Raw genomic sequence first — 18924 nt, 5'->3', positions numbered from 1 at the left:
TGAGAGCAGGGAAAAGTGGAGGCTGCTCGTGGCTTTGCACTTCACTAACAGAAGAGATGGAACACAAGACATGCAGATTTACCAAGTCTTTAAGGAAAAACCAAGAAAAGCACTGAAAGCCCTTAGTGTTGCTCAGGTTTCACGTAGGGACACAGACTGGAAGGAGCCAAACCTGAAGGAGGAAGAGAAAAAGCCCAGAAGTACAAACCATGATCAGAGCACAGCAAGGAAGATTTCCATCAGAAATGTGTGATTAACAACAGCACAAGAGGCAGCAAAACCCTTCCCCTCTCCACCGCTGCTCCAACCTCATCTCAGCCCCACCTGGGACCAGATTGTCACCAGAGGTTCCTTTAGGCTTTCCTCTGTGTTCCTACCTCAGAGTCAGGGCCAGGAGTTCCCCTGTGGTGCAGGACAAACTCCATTTCTCACACTGCAGTGACCCTCCCAGGTGAAAGAGCTGTTGGGAAGGGGGGAGCTGAAGGAGCCCTCACACTGCCTCCTCCTCCTTTTAAACACTGATGTTGAAGAGGAGCTTGGGAGCAGCTCAGCAGAGCAGAGCAGCCTATATTTAACTTTCACCCTTGAGGAGAAGGTAACTGGGAGGCAGAGAGGAACCAGCCAGCCAGGAATGCAGCAGGATGGCACAGAGCAGAGCCTGCAGCTCACAGATGGGCTGCTCCCTGCCATGCACCAATTCACTGATTCCACTGTGCCATGCAGGTTGGAGCAGTAAGATGTGAAGAGTCATCCTCCAGCTCTCTGGAGGGAAGAAATGAGGAAGTTCAGAACAGATTTTCTCTCGAGTGGGTGCCAGTTGCTGCCTGTAAATGCATGAAGAGAGCTCTCTGGCAGCTCAGACTGTGTGCTTGAAAATGTTCAGAGAGGAGACTCAGGGTGGGTTACTGTTAGTGAAAAGCTTCTCATCAGAAAAGGTGACCCCCACAACTGAAGGAGTTTATCATCAGGACCTTGGTGTCAGCATTGAGGGTTCAAAGAGCAGAACATGCACTCAGAGAATATTCTTTGCTTTCAAACACAGTCAGGAGGCTTTTCTGAGCTCCAGCTTTGGAGCACCTTAAACCAGACTCAAGAGCATCAGTTCTAGTTGCTCCTGCAGACATTTGCTTCTCTTCTCCTCTTTGTTTTTTGGGGGGTTGTTTTTTTTGCCTAGAGAGCTGTGCAGCTGTTGCAGGTGCTGCAGTCACCTTTGAACACACAGAACCCACCCTGAGAGCAAAGCTCTCTCTGCCTGCTCTCTGAAGGTCTGGCTTTGAAAGACAGGAGGATTCCATCATCTAGAAGGCTAAAAGCAGTGAAGTGTGTGCAGAAATAACATTCACACCAACACAGGTATTCTGAAGTGGGCACTGCATTGGGGAGGGGTTTAATTTACATTAAAAGGCAATCTGTTAATTACCACATTTGCATGGGAGAACTTGATTAGCTCAGCCAGAGCTGAGCCACTTGTGACACCTGCCTCACACCCTGTGCTGTTGTTGGGTGCTTGCCACCTGTTAGTTTCACCAAAAATGCTCCATGTGTTTTACAATCCAGATGGATACCTGCACAGGCATCAAAGAGAGCCTCTAACTAGTTCAGGGAGCAAGCACCAAGCCCCCTGGCCAGCCTGCACTCTACTGCCTGGCACCCCCAAATAGGAGATAACTTACTGTGATCTGGTATCAAGCCAGTCCCTGGTCTCAGCAGCAGCAAAACTTTGTTCCCTCCAGCCTGAATCAGCTCAATGGCTCGTGTGTGAGTGATTCCTTGGGTGGGTTCTCCATTGATTTCAACGATTTGGTCACCAACCTGATGAGAACAGAGCAACCAGGTTAGTCTTTGTGACTCTCTGATATCATAAACTCATTGGTAATTTAGAAAGAAAATTAAAATGGAGGCAGATGCTAAAATCCACTCAGCAGCAGCAGCACATCACAGCTGATGATGCACACAAATGGAATGCTCTGCAGGTCTTCTGCTCAGTGAGCTCAAGAGAAGATCTCACATTATTACACAATTATTTCTGAGTGAAGAGGCAGACACCACCATGTGCTTGGATGGGTTTCAGTCTAGATCATCAGGCAGAGGGAGCTGGCAGATGAACCACGTCAAAGCTGGCACCGTGTGGCTGTCTGCAGTCACACCACCCAGGTGACCCAGCAGCTGCTCCACGCTTGGTGCAGAGCTGGGCACAGCTGGGGCAGGGTAGGTTTGCTGTTGTTGCCTCACCGTGCAGCGCCAAGGCCTCCGAGGCTGATTAGACACTGGGCAGGTGGTAGTAGTCCACACTAACCGGGCAGGCTGCTAGGAAGGGGTTGGAGCAGCACCCCGAGAACAGGGCATGGACTCTGCTTGGCAATGCAAGGAGCAGCCAGTGGATGTCAGCAGTGCCCAGAAGGAGCCTGCGGAGAGGCTCTGGGCTCTGCCAAGCCATCGGCCCCTGCCAAAGGAGGTCACCAGCTGGGTACTCATTGCACAGGACAGGATGCTCCACACCGTGCAGTGCCTCCTGCCAGGCTCAGCTGCCAACAGCTGGGTGAGAAATTCCTCCTCTGAAGTACAGCCAGAAAATGACAGCACTTCCAGCCGAGGAGAGAGCAAGAGTGACATGGAAACGGGAATCACCTCGGGTTGAGTGAGTGCAGCTCCCCTGTGCTCCGAGCTGCTGGGACCCAGGGCTCAGAGTTCCTGCAGCCACCAGCAGCAGCCCAGCCTGCAGAGGCCTCGCCCTCAGGACACGACCCCCTCCCCCAAACAAACACCTCCAGAGCAGCTTGGGGCCATGCAGTGGGAGGAGGCTTTACACAGCAGTGCTGGGGACCTGTGCCTGGAGCAAAGGTGGATGTGTGGGGGCTGGAGCTCCAGCAGCAGGATCATACTGTCACAGCCTCCCACACAGCCCCTGCTGGGCACCAGTTACCCAGGCAAAGCTGAGTGCAGTCAGCTGGGAACCTCTTGGTTGCTCTTGCCCAGAAAGCAAAGCCCTGGAGCTCAGTGTAACACCACAAGAAGGAGCAATAGCAGAGAAATGGAGTATTGAGCACTGTGCTCATGCATCCTCTCAAGCATGAGGGAAAAGCCAATTACTGTAAAGAACAGGATAATAGGTTAACAATACTCAGAACTTCACATCCAGTTAAGCCCCACAGGAGCCTCAGCAAGTATTTGTGTCAGCCTTGCTCTGCAGACTCTAGGAGGCAGAGCCCTCTGCCAGTGGCCACACGTGTGGTGAACTGCTCTGTGGGATGGCATCTCATGGGCAGCCTCACACTCAGCCTCTGGCAACCCAGCTCCGGGCAGCAGCCACAGCCTCTCACTCACCACTGCTCTTTGCCCTTGTACCCCTGCATTGTGCTTTATCTGAAGGTGAAACTCCCAACACAAACATGAGAACTGACAGCATATTTGAAGCAGGACCCAGGCTGTGTTCAAGCACTGCTGAGAGCAGCCACAGCACAGCATACCCTGGGAAGCTCCTCACAAACTCTGGACAGATGCTTGCAGCTTTCTGCTCACTGTGCAGTTTCCTGGCTGGGCTCCTGAAGCACCCTGAGGAGCTGCTGCCTACACGCTGAGACCCTTGAGTTACTCAGTGTATGGACAGCTCCCCTCTACCAGCACCCCCAGGTCCCTCTGCCTGCCTGCTCTCAGCCACTCTGTCCCCAGCCTGTAGCACTGCTTGGGGTTGTTGTGGCCAAAGTGCAGAACCCTGCACTTGGCCTTGTTCAGTCTCATCCCCTTGGCCTCTGCCTACCCATCCAGCCTGTCCAAGTCCCTCTGCAGGGTCCTCCTACCCTCCAACAGATCCAGAGCTGCTCCTTGCTTGGTGTCATCTGCAAACTTGCTGATGCTGGACTCAATCCCCTGGTCCAGATCATCACTAAAGATACTGAGAGGACTGTGCCCAAGAGCCTGCTGAGCCACTCACGTGCACTCTGCCGTCCTTGACAGCCGGTCCGTCCTCAGCCAGCCGAAGGATGAACAAGCCCATGTTGTATTCCTTCCCTCCTCGGAGGCTGAATCCAAACCCTCGAGGGCCCCTCTCCAGCTCCACTGGGAAGCAGCCAGGATTCTGTGTGGGAAGTCAGAGGACAAAGAGATGAGGACCTGCAGGCAGATTTAAGCAGTTGTTCTCCTAGAAGAAAGCTTCACACAGCTCTGCATGTTGACAACTGTGCAACCCAGGATTTAAACTGAACTCACCCCCCCCGAAGGTGTAACAGCTTCATTCTCAGTACAGAGAACATCTTTCCTTCAAGGTTTGAGACATGCATGAAATGTCTTTAAGGAACATTGCCAAAGGGCCAGGAGTGGCTCTGCTGCAGGCACTTTCTGTCCCTTTACAATTACAATGAGCATTGAAGCTCAGGAAGGAGAGAAGAACATTTTCAACAGCAGCACAAACATTCTGTGCAAGGCCTCAGGGTATCCCTGCACCCAACTTTTCTACCCGTGTGTCACAGGACAACGTTTGGTTGCTCTGCTTTGCAGCCCTCCCTGGCAATGTCACTGCACTCTGCAGCTCTGCACAGCCCCTGGCCCCTCACCCATACCTGGGGGTGCCGAGTGCCCACGGCTGCAGCCATGCCAGCGTCCGACTGTGCCAAGTGCTTGTGCTCGGGCCAGGAGAGCCTGTAGCTGCTTGAAGCTTCTTTTCCAGCTTCCCCTTCCGTGGCTCCCCTATACACAGGTGGAAGGACATGGATGTCACCTGCCTGCATTAACAACCCCCTGCTCAGGCTTTTAGGGGTACAGAGCTCTGTACCTGTCTATGCTGGAAGAGTTGATCTGAGCCGATGCCAGCGGCCGGTGCTGTGGAGCTGGGCTCTGCCTGGCAGAGTTTGTTCCCGAGGGAGGCCCACGGTGCTCTGGTGAATCCAGACAAAGCCAACAGTCAGTAAGAACTCCCCAGGCACACCCACCACCACTCCACGGTGGCACCAGCAGTGCCTGCTGCTCCTGCCACAGTGGCTCAGACTGACCTGAGCCCAGCAGCCACATGCTGGAGGAGAGGGCTGCCCAAGGTCTAAGAGCTACCACAAAAACGTATTTCAGGGCATAAAATGTCTCTGTCACTTAAGAGGCTGTGCAAAAACCTGCCTCAGCTACAACCTGAAAAGGTAAATAATGACCCAAGATGAATTTATGTCTTGAATTATAAACTAATAAACTCATTTTCCTTACAGGGGTTAGAAAAATAATGCCAAGGTCCCAAAGCAGAGCTGCTCCAGTGCTCTGCTGGGGGCACCACACTACTGCAGCTCTCAGTTAAGAACAAACAGACCAAGTGCTGAAGACACCTTAAGGGAAGGCAAAGATCATGCATGGGATTAAAGTGAATTTCTCAGGTACACAAGAGCCTCCAGGTCCCTCCCAGGACTGCTTGCTGCTGTCACCAGGACATGCCTTGAAGAGCTTTTTCTCTAGAGACAAAATGTCAACTTTTACTCCCAGTTTAGACTTGGTGCTTTAATGCAGAAGCACAGGCAAGAAAAATGCCATCTGCTTGTACACATTCTGCAGCCCTCTCTCAGCCTGCTCTCTCCTGTGCCCAGCTAATACATGACAAAAGCTGACAGGCTCCTGCTCCTGTGGAAGACGCTAAGGAATGTCTCCTGGCACACGCAGGGAACTCGTTTGTTGGCATGAGAACAGAGATCAGAGATGGGTGTTGAGCCAGGCAGGAAAGGGCACAAGCAGCTGCCCTCACTGCCAGTGCCAGAGGATGGCAATGAGCACTGGGGAGCAGCAAACTCTGCTGGGTTCATGCTCTGTGATGCTGAACAGCTTCTGGGACGTTTTTCTCTCTGGAGCTACATCTGTCTCACTGCAGCCCATCTCTGTGGAGCTCAGCTCCCTTCCCTGCAACCCAGTGGGGGCAAACACTCCAAGCCCTGACAAATTCAGCTCTGCTCTGGCTTCCTGCAGGAGTCTGCTGTGCAGAGGGTTATGTGTGAGCTGAACTGTGCTTCTCCAGCTACATCAAGGAGAATTTCACAGTGCTGATGTATTCCCACTTCAGTGGAACAGGTCCTGCTTCTCCCCTTCATTGTTACAAAATCCTTTACATCTGAAACAGAGCAACTCCAGCTCCTCTAAGCCACACGTTTTTTCTGACTGGTCTCCTCAGTCTGCTTCTGTCACCTGCTGCTGACTTTTTTTCCCCCTCTCTCTTTGCTGATTCTTTTCAGGTTCTAGTTTTCTCTCTACAGTTTGGCTTCAAATCTGTAACTGGGGGAGTGGAAAGAGTCCTTACACAGAGTCCAGGTAAGGCCATGCATAAATAAGGGCCAAAAACGTTATATTCAGAATGCTTATTTTGAAAACAAAGCTGATGAAGAGCTGATTAGTATCTAATGCAACCAGCTCAAACTTCACTTGCATTACCAACATTACCCTGGGCAACTGCTTTCAAGTGTGTCACTTCAAATTGGAACCAATTGGATTTGATAAAAATTAGAATAGAATCATAGAATCAAGCAGGTTGGAAGAGAGCTCCAAGCTCATCCAGCCCAACCTAGCACCCAGCCCTGGCCAATCAACCAGACCATGGCACTAAGTGCCCCAGCCAGGCTTGGCTTCAACTCCTCCAGGCACAGCCACTCCACCACCTCCCTGGGCAGCCCATTCCAATGCCAATCACTCTCTCTGCCAACAACTTCCTCCTCACATCCAGCCTAGACCTGCCCTGGCACAACTTGAGGCTGTGTCCCCTTCTTCTGTTGCTGGCTGCCTGGCAGCAGAGCCCAACCCCACCTGGCTACAGCCTCCCTGCAGGCAGCTGCAGACAGCAATGAGCTCTGTCCTGAGCCTCCTCTGCTGCAGGCTGCACCCCCCCAGCTCCCTCAGCCTCTCCTCACAGGGCTGTGCTCCAGGCCCCTCCCCAGCCTTTCTGCCCTTCTCTGGGCACCTTCCAGTAGCTCAACATCTCTCTTGAGATGTATTAAAATCTTAATATAAAATTAATTAAAATCATAATAGAAACCCCCCAGCATTTGTAGAAGTCTCTCTGCTTCAAGCAAAAGGAAAAGGAAGCCTCTGAAAGCCTGTATCACAGACCAAGATTCTATGTTAAATATTAGCAATGAATTCATCTGCTGGCTCCATTCACATCCTGGCTTAAGGTATTCATTACTGACAAGGTGAAGAAGCAAGCTTTCTGGCAAAATAATGAGTGAATTTAATGAAACCTGCCTCAGCAGTCCAGAGCAATGCAGGGGTGAGCAGTGCTGGAGAGCAGCTTCCCTCAACCAACCACCGGGGCTGGCCTATTTGTAGGGAAGTGCTTGTGCAGAAACACCACCCCAGGGAGCCCTCATCAAAACCAGCCTCTGCAGATGGGACTCTGCAGTGACAAACGCTCCCTCTGGAGCCCGGGTGACACAGCAGCTACGCACAGAATCTGCTGGCAGCATGGGAGGCTCTGCAGGAAAAGCCCCAAGCAAGGTTTCTGTGGTGGGAGGTGATGGTTTCTCAAAGGGTGGCTTTGGCAGACAGAACTGCAGGATGTTCCTGCTGTATCCCAGGGATGCAGCATTAGATTTGTGTATTTGAACATAGCAGGAAGGGAGAGCTCAGAATGTTTGAATGGAGAGGGTCTGGAAAGCAGGTGACCCTGCAGCTCTGAGCAGCCTGGACCTGTCCGGCAGAGCTGCTCCAGAGCAGCCCAGGAGAACTTGTTTCATCTGGGACAAGGCTGTTGGCAGCAATCCAGCTGCAGGAGACAGACCCTGCCTGGGGGCAGGAGGATTTCTCTCCTGAGTGTGTCTTGCTGTAGCTGCCCCAGGGGAGGTCACCTCTCTTTGGTTGAGGAACAAGCTCTGGACAGGGCACGTTCCCATGCAAGCAGCAGGAAGACAGGAGATGCTCCTCATGTGAGAAACCACAAAAGCTTCTCCTAAAAGCATCACTTCAACTTCCACTTTAACCAGTCAAGTTCAGGAGTTGCCAACATCAGACCACAGCAGCATGGTAGAAACCATCCTCAGAATCACAGAATTAATCAGGTTGGAAAAGACCTCTAGAACCATCGAGCCCAAACTATCACCTAACCCTTCTAATTAACTAAACCATGGCACTAAGTGCCTCATTCAGCCTCCTCCTAAACAACTCAAGGGATGGTGTCTCCACCACCTCCCTAGGCAGCCTATTCCAATCCCAGTCTCTCTTTCCATGAAAAACTTCTTCCTAACATCCAGCCTGACCCTGCCCTGGCCGTTTGAGGCTGTGTCCTCTTGTTCTGTCCCTGGGTGCCTGGGAGAAGAGACCAACCCCACCTGGCTACAACCCTCCTGCAGGTGGCTGTAGGGAAAACTTGGGTTATTGGGGTTTTGGCTTTTGGTGGGTTTGGGTCATTGCTTTTTTCCCCAACTGTGACCTTTTGTGCAAGCACAGGAACCTGTTTGGGCTGTGGGGGAGCTCTGTGTTATGGTCCCTGTAGTCTGCAGCCCATTTCACCTCTTGAGGGGGCCTGTTCAGCTGCTGGTCTGAGCAGCTCCAGGGGCTCATGTCAGCAGCACTCTGCAGGCTCTGCCCCACTGCTGACACAATTCCAAAGCAGCAGTTGTCTGTCCCAGCTTTTGTTCCCGCTGCTCTGAGCCGCCTGCTGCTGGCTCTCTTCTGGCTGGGGCTGTGGAGACAAAGACTGAGCCTTTCCCTACAGCCCTGAGCATAGACATAGAGAGCAATAAGGTCTCCCCTTACTGCTGGGGCACGCAGGCTCCTTACCCTCCTCAGCCACCACGGTCAGAGTCACCACGTTGCCTGCGTCCTTGATGAGCTGCACGATGCTGTCGTGCGAGAGCTCCACGATGGACTGCCCGTTGACGGCCGAGATGCGGTCGCCCACCTTCAGCCTCCCGCACTGGTCGGCAGGGCTCCCGTCGATAACGCGCCCGATCTTGTGGGGAATCACTGCCAAGCAAGAACAGGCACAGCGACACCGCTGACACTCGGCTCTGATAAGCATCACCCAGCCCCAGAAGTGCCACTGTCGCCCCCAGAGACTGCTCCCGCCCTGAAGGGTGGCGCTGCCAGCACAAGGAATTCCTGCCAGGAATGATGAATGTTTCCCTCGGAGAGAAGAGGAACACCAAGTGCTGGTTGTGTCACACACGAGGTGTGGTGCCTGAGGGAGCACAGGGGAAGCAAAAGGGAACATCTGCAAAGGGCAGAGCAAGACCCTGTGTCCCAGGAGTGCTTTTGCCACTCGTGCTGCTGTCTTCCATTTCAGGCCCTGTGGGGACTCGGAGACAGTTATGGACATCCAGTTTAACACAGTCATTTGAAGCGTGGATGCAGAGGTGAACTCTTCCTCCCTGCCACCAAAAATTAACCCTTAAGTACACTTCAAAAGGAAACCAAACTTCTGCTGGAGCCTGAGCCAGCAACACAGTGAGCACCTGGGCAAGGATTGCAGCGCAGCAGGGTGGGTAAGATCAGCTCTGCAGAGCCCACTCCCTGCTGCTGCTCTCCGAGCTGAGCCTGCACCTCTAACAGTGCTCCTAGGTTTCACCAGCTCACCCCACAGCAACACTCTGCTCTGTACAGACCCTTCCAGATAAGGGGGCCAGGAAAGACAGAAGAGGGAACAGAGAGAATTTCAGGAGCAGCAGAAGGTGAAAAGGCTGCCTTTAGCTGAGCACCGAGGCAGGAAGGAGCAGAAGGAGCAAGGCACAGGGAAGAGACAGTGCTGCCATGGCCCTCCTGGGCTCTTGCAGCTCCCTGCAGCCAGGGTGGTGCTCGGGGACAGATCTCTTCCTACGGTTTGCTGAGCCCAATATCAGCGCTGCAGATGGCACTTGGCAGCCAGCAAGATGCCACTGCCACAGGAGGAGCCTGCAGGCACCTGGGGCAGGAGTGCAGCTCGCTGCGTGCTGACATGGGCTGCCAGAGCAGCCTGGCATTGCGTCAGAGCACAGCGGCCTGCCTGCCCCTGCCCCTGCCTCTGCACAGCCCCTCGCTCATCTGCCTGCCTGAGAGCACAGCAGGACTGGCTCCTGTCCTTCCCAAAGCCCTCTTCTGTGCAGCTGCCTTGGAACGCATCTCCAAGCACCTCCACACATGCTCTGCCTGGCACTTCACCTAAAAGGCTGCTTGGCTCCCTGAAGCTGCAGTGGGTTTGATGGGATCCCTGTTTTCTGTGCCTGCTGCTCTCACAAACAAGCTTTATCCTCTGGGGGACTGGAGTGGTGAGGAACATCTTGTGAGCATCTCATGCCTGTCAGGAGCTGGCTTGCCAAAGCCACCACACCGATCTGAAACACTTCCACAGTGTCATCAGCCACCCAAGATTAAAAAGCCATCAAGGATTGTTTTAATGAGGCAGCACAGGCAGAAGTGACTGGGATTGAACAGACACTGATGCCTTCTAGCACTTACCACGAGTTTATGTTTTAATTACACTTCCCTTAATAGACTGGGGGGTGGGGGGGTTGAGTACTATATAAACCTAAGAACCAACTGTGAAGAGCAGAACACTGCAGGGCTGCAGACTCTGCTGACTGCTGGGTTTAGAACATCCTTGCTTTAGAACACAGGAGCTTCATGCTCAGCTGTGGCACAGAAGGGTTCTGCACAGCAGGGTCTGTGGGTGCACCAGCATCTCTTCCTTCCTGTCACAAACAGCCTGGACCACAGGGCTGATGTTTCTAGTGCTGAAATTGGTTGCAGTTGTCCTTTACTTTCAGTTGTAGTAGTAACTGGGCAGGGATTTGCAGCAGACCCTCAGACAAAAGCAGTGCCTGTAGCACAGCTACATCACCACCAATACATTAAGAGACTCATTCTGTCCATAGCTTTTTTTTCCCCTCAATATCCAGTGGCCCAGACAACACAACCCATGGCCACGCTGGCATGGGACAATCATCTGTGCAGCACCACGGGCCAGAGGGCTACAGCTCACCTGCCACCTGCTGCTCCATAGGTGGACCACGGCCCCCATGCCAACCCACAGCTGCCAGAGCAGCTGCTCTTGGGGTTCTTGCAAAGGCAGGGTCTGAGCCAAGGCTGCAGCATGCTCTAAATACACATCCCACGAACTCAGCACAAAGTTACCCAGAAAGAGTTTTTTTCTGTGCTCCTGCTGTTCTTTTATTGTGCAGTAAAATGAAGTAGAAAAACAGAAGAAAGTGTCTGAGGCACAATAAAAGAGACACTTTGAAGCCATGACTGTGTCTGTCTGGAACCAGCTGAGGAGGTTTCAGAGGGGTGATTTAAACTAAAGGAACCAAGGGAGCTATCTGTGCCTTGATGTAATTCATGGGTGAACACAGTGAGCTGGCTTGTGTTTCACACAGAGAACCCAAACCTGATGGCTACAGGGAAGGAGTTTCAAAGACAATCTACTTGCCCCCTCATGGGAAAAACACTCCACAGCCTCTCCCTGGCAGCCGCCAGCATGAGGAACACACTTGCACCTGGTGACCCTGAGCAGACCTGTGCAGGGCATCAGAGATATCTTCATGAACTGAGGTGGGTTCCAGGGCTTCCTGCAAGCAGGTTCTCCCATTCTGCTGTTTTACAGCCATGCCTGAGGCCATATGCCTGCATCAGAGCTTTAACACCAGAGCAGGCTCCTCCATTGTGAAGCAAGAACCCCATCTCTGTCTGACAGTAACAACTTCAGTGCTTTCTTCCAAGTCTCTGCTTTCTCAGACCCCCAAACTAAGAAATTCTATCTGATCAGGTACTATAAGCCAAATTTGAATCTCTACTTCCATTAAAATGCCTATGAACGGATGCAACCTGAGGATCCACATCACCACCACAGCCCCAACACGCTCCATGTCCTGCAGGCTGCCCTGTGACAAGTGCAGGTGCCTGTGCAGGGGCTGCTGGCCTGGAAGATGCTTCCCCTGCTCTCACTTACGTCACAGTTGGCTGAGACAGAGCATAAATATGAAGCAAGACAAAGCCTCAGCTGGCTGGGCCATGAAACAGTGAGAGAGAGACACTGTGGGTAGCAGCAGCACATCAAAGAGAAAGCCCTGCAGATGCCACAGCCTGGCTCATGCCTGCTGATGTTGGCAGCAGCTCTGGCACCACGCAGTGACCAGGCTGCCAGAACACAGCACTTACCACCAGGAGGAGGTTTGTTCTTTGAGGTGAGGATGACAAAGCCAAATCCTTCATTCTCCTTTCGTTGCAGACGGACATCATAGACCTCTGGGGGCTGCTGGCTGGCAAACTCGACCCGGTTCAGCCGGGGAGAGCCGTTCTGTGCCAGGGCAGGCTGCTCCTCCTCCTCCTCTGGTGGCTTTTCCCCTTGCAGGTAACAGACAAACAGCAAATAAGGAAAGCACAAAGCTGCTGTTTCACCAAGCAGCCACAGCAAAACTGGACCTCCCAGTACCAGTGCTAGCATGAGGACAGACTATCTGCCTGGGAAAATAAGGAGCAAGTTTATTAACAACCCAAGATGCAGGATAAGGCACCCAAAGGCCCAGAGTCCTCTGCAGGAGTGCAAGGAGATTCTGTGGCACCCTGGCTGCACACAGCCCACAGACTTGGCACTGCCTACAGAGATTTTTATTACAGGGATCTGATACCTCTTTTATGGCAAAAAACCTGAACATCACAGCTTTTCTGCATGCTACAAGATCTACTGCAGGGGTCCAGCTTCAAACCACAACTATTGAGACCTTAAGTGAGGATGAACTGTTTACTTACAAACACCTCTGAAAAGGCTTTTTGAAGCCAGGCTTTAAGAAACCTAAGACATTTTGGTCCTGAAGCAGCCTATCAGAATGCATCTGGCAGAAGTGGGGAATTGATCTTAAAAACCCTTTTACCTCTCACATGTATCTACTCAGAATTCATGGCTGAATAATGCAATGGAAACACAACACCGGCAGCTAAACAGATCAGGGGACCCTTATCAGTCATCCTGAGCCCCTTCCCAGCTCTGCCATTCATCTGATCAGCATCATTGACTCAGAGACAATAACCTTCTGTGCCCTGTTGATCTGAACACTGACCTAAAACTGCAGAATCACAAGATGCTGACTTATTGCTCACAGGAGTGGAGAATGCAGCATGCCATGCAGAAAAGAGACCAGGCTATCGCTTGGTTTGCACAGCATTAGTGACTCTTCTCACCAATACCTGCAAAGAGCTCTGATGAAAACACCTCTGCCACCACCCCCCCTCAGAGCCTTACCAGCGTGAGCAGTGCACAGCAGCAAGCACCAAAGCACCAACTGACTAAAGTCTGCTTTTCTCCACCTGCTCAGAACTACAGCTGAGCCTCCTGCAGCTGAGTCTGCTCAGCTGTAGCTCAGAGCAGCTTTTGCTACCAACGGCTTCCCACAGTGCAGCCTCTGTGGACAGGCAGACACCTACCACCAAAGAAGAGCTTCCTGCGGACCGTGAGCAGCACCTGGCCGTTGCGAGCGGCGCTGGTCATCAGGTCCAGCACCTGCTTGTGAGACTTCCCCTTGACAGGGATCCCATCGATGCACATCAGCTCGTCTGCAGCACGCAGCCTGCCGTCCTTCTCTGCTGCCCCCAGCGGGATGATGGCTCCGATGTAGATCTGTCCAGAGCAGAGCCACAGAGGCAGCAGAATATGAACTCATCAGTGCTTGAGAGAGTCCAGAGCAGAGCCACAAAGATCACAGGCTCACAGGATGTCAGGGGTTGGAAGTGACCCAAAGAGATCATTGAGTCCAACCCCCCTGCCAGAGCAGGACCAGACAATCTAGCTCAGGTCACACAGGAACACATCCAGACAGGCCTGTTTCAGTGCTCTGGGACCCTTCCAGTCAAGAAGCTGCCCCTTGTGTTGAGCTGGAACCTCCTGTGCTGCAGCTTAAATTCACTGCTCCTTGTCCTATCCCAGGGAGCAGTGAGCAGAGCCTGTCCCCCACTCCTGACCCCCAGCCCTCAGATATTTATTAAGTCCCCTCTCAGTCTTCTCTTCTCCAGACTGAGCAGCCCCAGGTCCCTCAGCCTCTCCTCATCAGGCAGTGCTCCAGTCCCCTCATCATCCTTGTAGCCCTCCACTGGACCTTCTCCAGCTGATCCCTGTCCCTCTTAAACTGGAGAGCCCAAACCTGAATGCAGTACTCAAGATGATTAAGGGAATGGAACATGTCTGTTATGAGGAGAGCCTGAGGGACCTGAGGCTCTGATGCTTGAGGAAGAGGAGACTGAGAAGTGACCTCATCAGTGTTTATAAATAGGTGCAGGGTGAGTGCTAGGAGGCTGGAGCCAGGCTCTGCTGGGTGATGCCTGATGACAGGACAAGGGGCAGTGGTGGAAGCTGAGGCATAGGAAGGTGGAATTTTTTTCACTGTGAGGGTGACAGAGCACTGGAGCAGGCTGCCCAGGGGGGTTGTGGAGTCTCCCTCTCTGGAGATATTCAAAACCTGCCTGGATGTGTTCCTGTGTGATCTGCTCTAGAAGATCCTGCTCTGGCAGGGGGGTTGGACTGGATGAGCTTTGGAGGTCTCTTCCAGCCCCTGACATTCTGTGATTCTATGCTTGCAACACCAAATGGTTGGATTCCAGGGGACTCCAGACAGGTGAGGGCTTTGGGGAAGGTACTTTAAAGATTATCTGACTAGCAGAGGCAGGCAGTGAGTGTTCTCTGCACAGGCTCAATCAATGGACACAACCTGGGGGCTCAGAGTGTTCAGGAAACATTTCAAGGTTGGGAGGATTTTAATATTCAGGAAATATTTAAAGGGTGGGAGGGGAATTTTAATCTTCATTTCTATAAATTCTGCAAGCATTCTGTAGAGAATAAATTTTAAGAGGAGAAACTGAAGGAGCTGGAGCTGTTTAGCTTGAAAAAAAGAAGGCTGTCTACAGCTACCTGAAAGGATGGTGTGGAGAGGCTGGTGCTGGTCTTAGTGACAGAACAAGAGGGAATGGCCTCAAGCTGCAGCTGGGTAGGTTTAGACTAGATATTAGGATTTCTTTTCCCAGCAAGTGGTGAGGCATTAGAATGGGCTGCCCTGGGAGGTGGCTCAGTCATCAGCTCTGGATGTGTTTAAACGTTGTTTGGATGTAGCTTGGAGTTATGGCTTAGGGTGAACTTTGCAGAGCAGAGTTATGGGTTTGACTTGGTGATCCTGGGAGTCTTTTCCAACCTGAATGTTTCTGTGACTCTGCATCAGCATCTCTTATCTGTGAGCTTGTTGAAAAGCCCAACTTGACACAAGTACCCCCTCTGCATTTACTCCATTTCCCAGACACGACTGAAATGAAAGACTCTGTCACTCTACCTATTCTTTTCTTTTGTTTTCACCAAGACTAGGTCAGAGTGATTGTGGAAGAAGCAAAAGCTCTTGAAGAGATTCAGACTGACTTCAGAAAAGCTGCTCAGACAGTTCCACGCTTGAAGGTTTTTCAGTGCACAGCTTTGGGTGATGAGATAAGGAATTCAAACAGCTGCACTGCCCTTATCAATTTTGTCTCCTCCTCCACCTCCTAAAGTGCTGCTAAATCTACCACAGATAAGCACACCACAGTGCTTCATGTGCTACAATCACACTCAGATTAAATGAAAGATTAATTACGGCCACTGCTTGTTGTGGTTAAGCAATGTTGGGCAGATCATCTGCACACAGTGTGCATGAAATCAGCTAAACACTGACCCACAGCCAAGGCTGTTATGGAAACCAAACACCACAAACACTGTGAAGTGCAACAGAAGTAGAATTCTTTGGTTTTGCTCTTCCTTTTCTTTAAATGCATATTAGGAGGGAAGAGGGAAAAAAAAGGCTAGCACTGGATCACAGCTGTGAATAGAAAGAACTTATTCCTTGACTGTAAGCAGAGAACAAGCTGTGAGCATCTCTTCCAAAAGCTTTTGCTCTCAACTTGACAGCTGAAGGAAAAGTCCCTGACATACAGGACAGATCTCAGCTCTTCTCTCAGAGAAAAAGTTGTCACTTACAGGCTGATCTGGTCCATCCCCTCCGAGCACCCGGAAACCAAAGCCTGACTCTTGCTTTCGCAGGAAGACGTCCAAATCTCTGGTGTTTGGAGCTAAAGCAAAGCAACATTTCCAAAGGTGTAAGGAGCTGTCTTGAATTGCCACACAGATGACAAGCAAAAATTCCTTCAGCACTCAGCATTTCCAAGCTGAAGCTGATGTACTCACGTTTGTCCTCATAGATACTCTTAGACTTCAGGTAGACTTCAGAAGGGTCCAGTTTCGGGGAGCCTGGCCGGACAGCAGTGGGTGGAAATGGCATTGGCTGTGGGATGGCATCACCAACAGCTTCCAAACTGCCAGAACTGTCCTGCTTGTCCTTCTGCAACAGACCCCATCCCACACAATCCCAGTAAGCTCACAAGATAGCTGAGCTTCAGCACCTGTGCAGACAGCATCAGGCTGCTGCTGCTGCAGGTGTCCCAGGGCACTTTGAACACTGCCTGCGAGGAGCAGTCTGCAGCAGTGCAGGGCTTTAGCCATTCGGTGTCTGCAGGTTTTTAATGATCTGAGAGCTGTAACTCTCCTCTCAGTGCTGCACCAACAAAGGACATCGAGCATCCATGCCTGATTTTCCAATCAATGATGTATTCAAGTAACTCTAAATACTTATTCTGGGCTGAAACCCAACCTGGAAAACTGGACCACGGCAGCCTACATGTGTCTGTGCACGTTAAAGAGACGCACAAGCAGCACAAACTTAGAGTTGCCCTTTTACCAGGAGCAGAAAAAACTGCCCCAAGCACTGCAGCAGTTTGACACTTCCTGTATGTTTACAGAGGCAGGAGCTTGCTCTTTTGGACTGAATTACTTTGCCACACTGTTTAATGCCACTGAGCATCGAGGGTTCCACGGGAAGCTGCTGCTGCACGTGTGCTGACCGCCAGTCCCTGAGCCCCTTGGTATTTTTAGCGCAGAGCACACTGTCACAGCAGCCACGCTGGCAGGGCTCCTGTACCCACACTGCACAGATTTGTTTAGTACAGGCAGCTGTGAGCTTGCAAGCAATGGGATCTGCAGATCTCACTGAGTGCACACACTGCAGCCCTGTGCTCATGTTATGCCTCTGTGGAGATACAACTTCGATACTCAAACAGCAGGACAAAAATCCCCAGGGACTAAACTCCAGAAGATGAGATTGCAAAAGCAGGTCCAAGAGTGCACAGACAGCAACTTCAAGTGCAGTGCAAAGGAAAAACAAAGGAAAGGAATGATGGAACTGAAGTGGTGATGCCACGTTTAAAATCATGGCAAATGGACAATAGTGTGCCTGCTGTCACACAAGATCTTTGCTGCACTCTGGATTCTTCAGCAGCAAGGAGACAGACATCCATCACCTCTGTGAAATAAACCCCTCAAAGGAATTCTTTAAGCAGGGCCATATTTACAAGTGTGTTTTGCAAACAACCCCCTTGAATCTTCTCCATCATAACCTGATTTAAACAGATCACCAATACTCACCCCTTTAGCTGTTTTAGTAGGCGAGGGTGGACCTGAAGAAAACACAAAGCAGAAAGCAATTTCAGTAGCAGGTCAGTAAAACTCTGAACAGCTCCTGCTGGGCTGAAAACAAGAACTGCTCCTGTACTCATCTTTTAAATGGCAAAGCGAATGTTCAGCTGACCATAAACATCACTTCAAGTTAGAATTTTCAGCTGTACAACAACAAAAAAACATCTGCTTCTCTTCTTGCTGGACACTGGTTCAACCAAATCACACATCAGCTCATATGGAGACCTCCTGACTTTACCTAGGTGGATTTCACTTGTTACCAAAGAAATGCAATTGTCTGATTGAGGAATAGCAGCATTTCCACAGAAAAAGCTCTGGAGACCACACTTCAGCACTCCCCAGATGCTTAGAAGAGCCAGAGCAGGAGCACAGCAGAATGAATGTTTTGGGAACTCCCCCAGCACCATGCTCTCACCCCAGACACTCAAGTTCAGGACATAACGACTTGGAGACATAATAAATGGCTACTTAACTGTCAAGACAAGATGCAATGCAGGTATCACACTAAAAGGGACTAACCACAGATGAGCACCACAAATGTTTGCATGTACCTCCTCTTAAGATGAGCAGTGGCACCTCTGCTCCTACTGGAAACTGCTTCAGCACCTCCACCACCTGCAGATGCGTCAAGCTCTGTACGTTCTGATGGCAGATCTCCTTTATGACATCCCCTTTCTGAAGGCCTTGGCACCACTGGCTGTCCAAAATCATCTTCACCTTCTGCCCTGTAGGACTGTCTGCGATGGCAAACCCAAAGCCTTTAGGGCCTTTGATTAGAGGAATGGTGACCAGCTCTGGCTGAGAGGCTCCTGAAGACGCAAGGGAGATCCTCTGCTCAGCTGTATCCATGGAAGGACCATTCAGGCGACTGTTGACCAACATGGGACCCATTTTTCCATTCTGGTCCAACACAACTGCTCCTGCTATTAAATCTTGGCTGGCCACACAAACATCTCCTTTGCCCACAGGTGGTCCATTGATAATAGGTGTAGCTGTCACTATATCTACCACAGGGTCTTCATTGTCATCAGGAAGAGGATAACCACGACACAGAGTCATGTTCACATACTGATTGACAGGAACCAGTTGAAACATCTGGACAACATCTGCATGGGTATGGCCAAGAACACAACTTCCATTTATGTCTACAATGACATCACCTGTTACAAAAGAAAGTTCAGCAGTGTCAAAACCAGAACAAACCTACCCACACCTGCCCAACGTAGCTCTGAGGCTAAGAATAAAAGCTCAGCAGGAGGCAATCGCTGTGCAGCCTTCACAGCTAACAAGGAGCAGCAGCTAAGGGCTCCTGGGCTCTCTGTGGCCAAGCAGCACAGTGGATTCCTCTGTGCATTGATTCCATTTCATCTCAGAGCACAACCTGCTAAATATATACAGTTTAATCTGCAGCAGATTTAAACCAAAAATGATACAGTAGAGGCACAGGAGATGAAGCAGTGCACCAC

The 18924-nt window shown here is 51.2% G+C and overlaps 1 protein-coding gene across 3 annotated transcripts in view; it reads right to left on the bottom strand.

Moving 5' to 3' along the window:
* MAGI3 (membrane associated guanylate kinase, WW and PDZ domain containing 3) overlaps nucleotides 1-18924 on the bottom strand; it is a 72428-nt gene that overhangs the window by 3395 nt on the left and 50109 nt on the right. Inside the window, exons 10-21 of one of the 3 annotated variants that reach the window (XM_064173648.1) lie at nucleotides 18010-18618; nucleotides 17408-17439; nucleotides 16115-16268; nucleotides 15908-15999; nucleotides 13345-13537; nucleotides 12082-12267; nucleotides 8731-8916; nucleotides 4769-4871; nucleotides 4557-4683; nucleotides 3932-4075; nucleotides 1674-1812; nucleotides 83-172 (exon numbers count right to left, since the gene is read on the bottom strand). In XM_064173648.1, the coding sequence (XP_064029718.1) occupies nucleotides 123-172; nucleotides 1674-1812; nucleotides 3932-4075; nucleotides 4557-4683; nucleotides 4769-4871; nucleotides 8731-8916; nucleotides 12082-12267; nucleotides 13345-13537; nucleotides 15908-15999; nucleotides 16115-16268; nucleotides 17408-17439; nucleotides 18010-18618 (2015 nt within the window). In that variant the 3' untranslated portion in view covers nucleotides 83-122. Of the gene's footprint in view, nucleotides 1-70; nucleotides 173-1673; nucleotides 1813-3931; nucleotides 4076-4556; nucleotides 4684-4768; nucleotides 4872-8730; nucleotides 8917-12081; nucleotides 12268-13344; nucleotides 13538-15907; nucleotides 16000-16114; nucleotides 16269-17407; nucleotides 17440-18009; nucleotides 18619-18924 lie in introns of those variants that run through there. The other 2 variants (XM_064173649.1, XM_064173646.1) reach the window with 2 other exon arrangements.

The sequence above is a fragment of the Pogoniulus pusillus genome, chromosome 39 (genome assembly GCF_015220805.1).
Source record: "Pogoniulus pusillus isolate bPogPus1 chromosome 39, bPogPus1.pri, whole genome shotgun sequence".
Classification (NCBI taxonomy): Eukaryota; Metazoa; Chordata; class Aves; order Piciformes; family Lybiidae; genus Pogoniulus; species Pogoniulus pusillus.
Note: the sequence above shows the minus strand (reverse complement) of the source record. Positions and strands in the feature narration are given on the sequence as shown.